This window comes from Lepus europaeus, chromosome 19, assembly GCF_033115175.1.
Source record: "Lepus europaeus isolate LE1 chromosome 19, mLepTim1.pri, whole genome shotgun sequence".
Taxonomy (NCBI): domain Eukaryota; kingdom Metazoa; phylum Chordata; class Mammalia; order Lagomorpha; family Leporidae; genus Lepus; species Lepus europaeus.
In genome coordinates this window covers 11,034,547-11,043,785 of record NC_084845.1, presented here as the reverse complement: position 1 = coordinate 11,043,785, position 9,239 = coordinate 11,034,547, and the positions used below count along the sequence as shown (strand labels likewise).

General features: G+C 54.0%; 1 protein-coding gene across 2 annotated transcripts in view; it reads left to right on the top strand.

The window, feature by feature from the left end:
- Window positions 1-61: 61 nt before the first annotated feature.
- The window catches only part of BCKDHA (branched chain keto acid dehydrogenase E1 subunit alpha), a 26,617-nt gene continuing 17,439 nt past the window's right edge, over window positions 62-9,239 (top strand). For both annotated transcript variants that reach the window (XM_062176264.1, XM_062176262.1), the window contains exon 1: window positions 62-183. In XM_062176264.1, the coding sequence (XP_062032248.1) occupies window positions 76-183 (108 nt within the window). In that variant the 5' untranslated portion in view covers window positions 62-75. The remainder of the gene's footprint in view (window positions 184-9,239) is intronic.

The following is a 9,239-nucleotide window of genomic DNA, read 5'->3' as shown; positions in this document are numbered from 1 at the left end:
ATCAGGCTCATGAAAGGGCAGCCCCCGGTCCAGGCTAAAAGAGGGGGCGGGTCGCCGAGTGGGTTGTGAGTCAAGATGGCGTTAGCGGTTTCCGCGGCGAGGGTCTGGGGGCCTAGGCGAGGCCTGCGCCAGGCTGTGCCCCTGTTGTTGCGGCAGCTTGGGGCGCGGGGGCTGACTAGATCCGTGAGTACTTGGGGCCCCCGGAGGTTTTCCCCAAGGAGTAATAGGGCCGTAGAGGCCCTCTTCGGAGCGTCACCTGCAGGGTATGAAGCAAGGACTGGCGGTCACAGAAGCGAAAAGGGGTTGGGAGAGTGCTCGGAGGGGCCTCGCGAGGGAGGAGCTTCCACTGAGGAGGGGAAAGGCGAGGTCGCCCCTCGGCGGGCTCTGAGGGAGGCGTAAGGGTAGGTCTTCTCGCTTGGCGGGACGCGGGGGACGGCGAGACCGTGCCCCTCAGGGGCTGGAGGACGGACTGACGTGGCCAGGGGCGTTTCTTGTGGATGGACGTTCTCGGCCAAGCCGAGGAAGGAGGCATGCGGTGCGGTCGCGGGCTTTTACGGGGTCTTCATTTCTTTGCTCCTTCGCCTCAGTTCTCGCTCTAAGACGAGTCGTGTGAGGAAGCCCTGAGGGGACGTCAGCAGACGGGGGCTTGACTGTGCTTTGGACACTACCGAGCAGGGCATCCATGAGTATTTGTTGAATTTACGAGGGAAGAGAGGACCGGCCGGGGCATCTGCCCACATTTCTCGAAAATCCTTGAGGAGTTTTTATTTCTTGTCTAAAGGGTGCGAGGGCCTCCTGGTAGAAGCCGCTTGGGGTAAAGTCGCCCCGCGGACCCTCTGGTGGGGAGCCCCTGTTGAGAGGGGCGGGCGTGGACCGGGGAAGGGCTTGAGCTACAGCTGGGGGTGGGGGGGCTCACAGCCCTGCCGTGCCCCTGGGCAAGGGGAGGCTTCTCTGGGCCTGCTGCCCCTCGGTGAACCCTTAGAGGGTGGTTGTGAAAACGCGCGAGGTGTGAGAACCAGCCCTGCAACAGGAGTGTCGGGATGGCGCCCGGCCGCGCGACCTTGGCGAGGGGAGCGGAAAGGAGGTGGCTTGAACTGCGGGGTTGGGTCTGAGCCCCAGTGTATAAGGCGGGGCAGGGAAACCGTAGGGAGAATCTCTGATAGAGAAAGGAGGGAAGACGGGCGTGAATGCTTGGAAGAGAGTCACCTGAAGCAGGTGGAGGCCGAGGAGGTGCAGGTGCAGGTGCAGGATGGGGGCGGGGCAGCCTTCTGCCTTGGGGCTGTTCTCTTGTAGCTTTTTTTTTTATTATTTTTTTTTTTGACTTTTTTTTTTTTTTTTTTTAGTTTTTAAGCAGTCAGAGCCTCTACCATTGACCTCATTCCCGAGAGCCCATTGGCTGGGCAAGTTGGGTGGGAGGTGGGCAGACTGGGGCAGGCCAGGGAAAGGTCGTTTGTGTCTGATTAAACCTGTTTCTGTTGGCTCAGTCTCCTTGTTGCCTGCCTGCCTTCATTATTTTTTTTTTTTTGGAGGGGGGAATACTCCTACTTTTATTTACATATGTTTACTTAAATAGTTAAGTTTCCAAATATTTATTTATTTGAAAGTCAGGTAGAGAAAGAGAGAGAGAGAGAGAGAGATCTTCCATCTGCTGGTTCACTTCCCATATGGCTGCAATGGTTGGGGCTGGGCCTGGGCCTGGGCTGAAACCAGGAGCCAGGAGCTTCATCCAGGTCTCCCACGTGGGTGCAGGGGCCCAAGCACTTGGGCCATCTTCCACTGCTTTCCCAGGCGCAGTAGCAGGGAGCAGCCGGATCTGAAGTTCTGCAGCTAGGAATGTGAGATGCTGGTGTCACAGGTTGTGGCTTCACCTGCTATACCACAATGCTGGCCCTATTTATATATTTTTTGATTTATTTATTTATTTTTAAAGGATCTGTCTATTTATTTATTAGGCAGAGGCAGAAAGAGAGAGGTCTTCCATCCGCTGGTTCACTCCCCAAATGACCAAAACAGCTGGAACTTCACCGATTTGAAGGCAGGAGCCAGGAACTTCCAGGTCTCCCAAGCACTTGGGCCATCCTCCACTGCTTTCCAAGGCCATAGCAGAGAGCTGGATGGGAAGTGGAGCCGCCAGGACTCAAAGTGGTGCCCATATGGGATGCCAGCGTTGCAGGCAGTGGCTTTACCTGCTACGCCACAGTGCCATCCCCAATTTATATTTTCTTAGAGTCGCTGTCCCCCACCTGTATTTTTGCCACCTAAGATTTTAAAAAGAGGCGCCACTTTTTTAGTGTAGAGAAGGGACATAACATTTCTTTTTTTACAAGATTTATTTAATTATTTTGAAGATTTATTTATTTGAAAGTCAGTTACACAGAGAGAAGGGAGGCAGAGAGAGAGAGAGAGATCTTCCATCTGCTGGCTCACTCCCCAATTGGCCTCAACGGCCAGAGCCAGGAACCCGGAGCTTCCTCCAGGTCTCCCATGCGGTGCAGGGGCCCAAGGACTTGGGCCATCCTCTACTGCTTTCCCAGGCCATAGCAGAGAGCTGGATCGGAAGTGGAGCAGCCGGGACTTGAACTGGCACCCATGTGGATGCTGGCACTGCAGAGGCAGCTTTACCTGCTACACCACAGCGTCAGCCTCAAGATTTTATTTATTTGAGAGATAGAGCTATAGACCAAGAGAGGGAGAGACAGAGAGGTCTTTCATCTGCTGGTTCACTCCCCAAATGGCTGCAATGGCTGGAGCTGGGCCGATCCAAAGCCAGGAGCTTTTTCCAGGTCCCCACCCGCACCCTGGATGCAGGGGCCCATGCATTTGGGCTATCTTCCACTGCTTTCCCAGGCCATTAGCAGTGAGCTGGATTGGAAGAGGGGCAGCCAGGACAGGAACCAGGGATTGTATGTGATGCCAGTGCTGCACACAGAGGCTTAGGCTACTACGCCACAGCACCAGCCTGGAGCCATAGCATTTAGTTAAAGAAGATTCTAGGCCAGGGTTGTCCAGTAGAACTAACTTACTTCCTTATTTTTTTAAAAAAGATTTGTTTTATTTATTTGAAAGGCAGAGTTATATATAGAGGGAGAGACAGATATATTCCATCTACTGGTTCACTCCCTACATGGCCACAGTGGTCAGAGCTGGGCTGATTCAAAGCCAGGAACCAGAAGCTTCTTCTGGGTCTCCCATGTGGGTGCAGGGGCCCAAATACTTAGGCCATCTTCTGCTGCTTTCCCAGGGATTAGCAGGGAGCTGCATCAGAAGCAGAGCAGCTGAGACTCGAACCTGTGCCCATATGGGATGCAAGCACTGTGTGGTGACTTAACCTCCCAGCCCACTGCACCAGCCCTTCTTAAAGAAGATTTATTTGAAAGGTAGAGTTAGAGAGATCTTCCATCTGGGTCTCTCCCCAAATGGCTGTAATGGGCAGGGCTGGGCCAGGCTGAAGCCAGAAGCCTGGAGCTCCATCTGGGTTTCCCACATGGGTGGCAGGGCCCAAGCACTTGGGCCATTCTCCACATGTTTCCCAGGTGCATTAGCAGGAAGCTGTATCAGAAGTGGAGTAGTTGGGTCCAGCACTGTGGCGCAGTGGGTTAAAGCCCTGGCCTGAAGTGCTGGCATCCCATGTGGGCACCAGTTCGAGACCTGGCTGCTCCACTTCCTGTCCAGCTCTCTGCTGTGGCCTGGGAAGGCAGTAGAAGATGGCCCAAGTCCCTGCATTCACGTGGGAGACCCAGAAGAAGCTCCTGGCTTTGGATTGGCGCAGCTCCAGCCGTTGCAGCTATCTGGGGAATAAACCATCCGATGGAAGACCTCCCCCCCCCCAGCCCCCGCCTTTCCTCTCTCTGTAACTCTTTCAAATAAATAAATAATAAATCTTAAAAAAAAAAAAAAAAAAGCCGGCGCCGCGGCTCAATAGGCTAATCCTCTGCCTTGCGGTGCCGGCACACCGGGTTCTAGTCCCGGTCGGGGCACCGATCCTGTCCTGGTTGCCCCTCTTCTAGGCCAGCTCTCTGCTGTGGCCCAGGAGTGCAGTGGAGGATGGCCCAAGTGCTTGGGCCCTGCATTCCATGGGAGACCAGGAGATCCTGCCATCAGATCAGCGCGGTGCGCCGGCCACAGCGCGCCTACCGCGGCGGCCATTGGAGGGTGAACCAACGGCAAAAAGGAAGACCTTTCTCTCTGTCTCTCTCTCTTACTGTCCACTCTGCCTGTCAAAAAAAAAAAAAAAAAAGTAGCTGGCGCCGCAGCTCACTTAGCTAATCCTCTGCCTGCAGCGCCAGCACCCTGGGTTCTAGTCCTGGTTGGGGCGCCGGATTCTGTCCCGGTTGCCCCTCTTCCAGGCCAGCTCTCTGCTGTGGCCCGGGAAGGCAGTGGAGGATGGCCCAAGTGCTTGGGCCCTGTACCCGCATGGGAGACCAGGAGGAAGCACCTGGCTTCTGGCTTCGGATCAGTACAGTGCGCCGGCTGTAGCGGCCATTGGGGTGAACCAACGGAAAGAAGACCTTTCTCTCTGTCTCTCCTCTCACTGTCCAACTCAGCTTGTCAAAAATAAATAAATAAATAAATAAATAAATAAAGACCTCTCTCTCTGTGTAACTCTTTCAAATAAATAAATCTTCAAAAAATAATTTTTTAAAAAAGTGGAGTAGCTGGGATTTGAAGCAGTGCTCATATGGCATGCCACTGTCACAGACTGCAGCCCAGCTCACTGCACCACAGTGCTGGCCCCAAGAACTTTTGGCAGTAGTTGAAATGTTCTGTGTACCCATAACCACATGTGGTACTGCACACTTTAAATGTAGCTGGTGTTGGGCCGGTACTATAGCGTTTGTAGTAAGCTAAGCCTCTGCGGCTTCAGCATCCCACATGGGCACCAGCTAGTTCATGTCCCGGCTACCCCTCTTCCAATCCAGCTCTCTGCTGATGGCCTAGGAAAGCAGTAGAGGATGGCCCCAAGTACCTGGGCCCCTGCACTCATGTGGGAGACCCAGAAGAAGCTTCTGGCTTCGAATTGGCCCAGCTCTGGCCGTTGTGGCCATTTGGGAAGTGAACCAGAGGATGGAAGACCTCTTTCTCTGTCTCTCCGTCTCTTTGTGACTCTACCTCTCAAATAAATAAATAAATAAAATCTTTTTTAAAAAAAAATGTAGGGGGCTTGAGCCGTAGCTCACTTGGCTAATCCTCCGCCTGCGGTGCCGGCACCCCAGGTTCTAGTCTCTAGTCGGGGCACCAGATTCTGTCCCGGTTGCTCCTCTTCGAGTCCAGCTCTCTGCTGTGGCCCGGGAAGGCAGTGGAGGTTGGCCCAAGTGCTTGGGCCCTGCACCCACGTGGGAGACCAGGAGGAAGCACCTGGCTCCTGGCTTCGGATCGGCGCAGCGCCAGCCGTGGCGGCCATTTGGGGAGTGAACCAACGGCAAAGAAAGACCTTTCTCTCTCTCTCACTGTCTATAACTCTGCCTGTCAAAAAAAAAATTTTTTTTTTTTTTTTGAGAGGCAGAGTGGACAGTGAGAGAGAGAGAAAGGTCTTCCTTTGCTGTTGGTTCACCCTCCAATGGCTGCCACGGCCGGTGCGCTGCTGCCGGCGCACCGTGCTGATCTGAAGCCAGGAGCCAGGTACTTCTCCTGGTCTCTCATGGGGTGCAGGGCCCAAGCACTTGGGCCATCCTCCACTGCCCTCCCGGGCCATAGCAGAGAGCTGGCCTGGAAGAGGGGCAACCAGGACAGAATCTGGTGCCCCGACCGGGACTAGAACCCGGTGTGCCGGCACTGCAAGGCGGAGGATTAGCCTGTTGAGCCACGGCGCTGGCCAAAATTTTTTAAAAATGTAGCTGGTGGGCCTACGCCATGGCTCACTTGGTTAATCCTTCGCCTGTGGCGCCGGCATCCCATATGGGCACCGGGTTCTAGTCCCAGTTGCTCTTCTTCCAGTCCAGCTCTCTGCTGTGGCCCGGGAAGGCAGTGGAGGATGGCCCAAGTGCTTGGGCCCTGCACCCACATGGGAGACCAGGAGGAAGCACCTGGCTTCTGGCTTCGGGTCGGCGTAGCTCCAGCCGTGGCAGCCATTTGTGGGGGGTGAACCAACGGAAGGAAGACCTTTCTCTCTGTCTCTCCCTCTCACTGTCTGTAACTCTGTCAAATAAATAAAAAATCTCTTAAAAAAAAAAGTAGCTGGTGTGACTAAAGAACCTGTTTTAATCTTTTATTTATTTTCTTTTTTTAAAAGATTTACTTATTTATTTGAAAGAGTTACACAGAGAGAGGAGAGGTGGGGGAGGGGGGTCTTCCATCTGATGGTTCATTCTCCAGTTGGCTGCAACGACCAACCGGAGCTGTGCTGATCCGAAGCCAGGAGCCAGGAGCTTCTTCCGGATCTCCCACATAGGTACAGGGCCCAAGGACCTGGGCCATCTTCTGCTTTCCCAAGCCATAGCAGAGAGCCGGATTGGAAGTGGAGCAGCCGGGTCTCGAACCGGCGCCCATATGGGATGCCGGTGCTTCAGGCCAGGGCGTCAACCCTGTGCCACAATGCTGGCCCCTATTTACTTATTTTCATTTTATTTGAAAGGTAGAGATAGAAGGATCTTCCATATGTTGGTTCACTCTTCAAATTCCTGCAACAGCCAGGGCTGGGCCAGGACGAAGCTAGGAGCCCTGCAGCCCTATCCCAAGTACTTGAGCCATAACCTGCCGACTCACAGGGTGCACATTAGCATAAAGGTAGAATTGGAAATAGAGCCAGGACTCGGACTCAGTCACTCTGTTATGGAACGTGTGAGTCCCAAAAAGTGTCTTTGCTCTGCCAAATGCTTGCCCCCTAAGTTGTTTTCTCTTTTTTTTGAAGGTTTATTTTTATTTATTTTATTATTTTAAAGGGTGAGTTACGGGGTGGGGAGGGGGTCTTCCATCCGTTGGTTCACTCCCCAAATGGCCGCAATGGCCAGAGCTGAGCTGATTGAAAGCCAGGAGCTTCTTCCAGGTCTCCCACACTGGTGCAGGGGCCCAAGGACTTGGGCCATTTTCATTTATTTATTTATTTATTTATTGACAGGCAGAGTGGATAGTGAGAGAGAGAGACAGAGAGAAAGGTCTTCCTTTTTGCCGTTGGTTCACCCTCCAATGGCCGCTGTGGCCGGCACATCGTGCTGATCCGAAGCCAGTAGCCAGGTGCTTCTCCTGGTCTCCCATGCGGGTGCAGGGCCCAAGCACTTGGGCCATCCTCCACTGCCCTCCCGGGCCATAGCAGAGAGCTGGACTGGAAGAGGGGCAACCGGGATAGAATCCGGAGCCCCAACCGGGACTAGAACCCGGTGTGCCACGGCGCCGGCCGACTTGGGCCATTTTCTACCGCTTTCCCAGGTCACAGCAGAGCTGGATCGGAAGTGGAGCAGCCGGGACTCAAACCAGCTAAGTTTTAATATTATTCTACCTCAGTGAGTTTAAGTGGCCTTACATGGTTGATGACACAGTTTTATGGAGGTGGGAATAAAGATAGTGCCTTGGGGTTAAGGGGAGAGTGTGTTGTGATGGGAGGCTTGGATGGGGTAGTGGGACCAGGAGCATTGCGAGGGTGATGAGGCTGCCTTGTTTGTTGCTGCCTTCTTGCCCCGCCTCCCTCTGCCCTTTTCCCAGCATACCCTGCTGCCCTGGAGATGTTTTCCTGATTTCTACCACACTTCCTCCCACTGCTACCTTGGCAGATATTTTAGTGCTCAGAAGAGGAGGATGGAGACTAAAGTCGTCAGGGAGTCGGGCGGCAGTTTCTTAGCCGCCACTCCAGGGTGGGACTTGGCCACCCCATTTCACCACTCTGACCCTAGCAAGTGGGGTGAGGATGGTTCTGCTCTGCTGGAGATCAAAGGCACCTAGACCTGAGCCTACACTGGTGACCAGTAGTGCGATTTTTTCACCTGGCTGTTGGGGCAGCCTCTCTGGGGCTGCAGAACCTTGCACAGCATCTGTGAGTGGCAGGTGCCTGTGGGTTGTGGGATGAATGGAGACAGTCTTTACTGACCTAATCATGTGCGTTTGTCCCTCTCTTAGCTAGTGTCTTAAGAAACCCAGCCTCTTTTCACATCACAGATCTCTTTCTGACTTACAATGCCAGCTCACGTTCATTATTCATTTAATAGAGCCACATGGCAAGGCCTGTGCAGTAGTACCATTGGGGAAACTGAGGGTCAGAGACGTAAGATCTCGTGTGGAGCTCTGGACTCCAACGCGCAGTACCAGGCTCCTAGGCTTCACAGTATTCAGCTTGGTCCCGCCCTGGTGTGCCCCACCAGTGTCTGAGCCACTCAGCCCACGCTGTCTGGCTGGATTGGAAGCTAGCTTGGGAGGAGCTGGCTTCAGGCCCCAAGATGCCCTTCCCTCTGCACCTCAGCCCCACTGGTTGTGTCTTCTTTCTTCCTCCTTTTCATGAATTATTTAATTTACATATTTATTTTTATTTGAAAGACACAGAGGTAGAGGTAGGCGTACAAATAGTGAGAGATCTTCCATCTGCTGGCTTATTCCACAAATATCCACAACAGCCAGGGCTGAGCAAGGCCAGAGCCAGGAGCCCAGACTTAATCTAGGTCTCCTGTGTGTGTGGCTGGGACCCACGTACCTGAGCCATTTCCTGCTACCTCCCAGGGTCTGCATTAACAGGAAGCTGGACTAGGAGTGGAGCCAGGGGCACTGGGATGTGGCACAGTGGGTTAAGCTGCTGCCTACCATGCCAGCATCCGTTATCATAGCCCCAGTTCTAGCCCCTATTGCTCCACTTCCAATCCAGCTCCCAGCTAATGTGCCTGAGAAAGCAGTGGAAGACGGGCCAAGTGTTTGGGCCTCTGCCATCCATGTGGGAGACTCAGGCACCCTAAAGTGGGATGTAGAGTCTCAAGCAGCCTGTTAACTGCTAGAACAAGCACCCCCACTGTACTGGCTATCTTTCTGTTCCTTGTGTGAAAAGACAAACTGTTAGGCCAGCGCGCGGCTCAATAGGCTAATCCTCCGCCTGCAGTGCTGGCCCCCGGGGTCTAGTCCTGGTCGGGGCGCCGGGTTCTAGTCCCGGTTGCCCCTCTTCCAGTCCAGCTCTCTGCTGTGGCCTGGGAGTGCAGTGGAGGATGACCCAAGTGCTTGGGCCCTGCACCCCATGGGAGACCAGGAGAAGCACCTGGCTCCTGCCTTCGGATCAGCGTGTTGTGCGGGCCGCAGTGCGCCAGCCGCAGCGGCCATTGGAGGGTGAACCA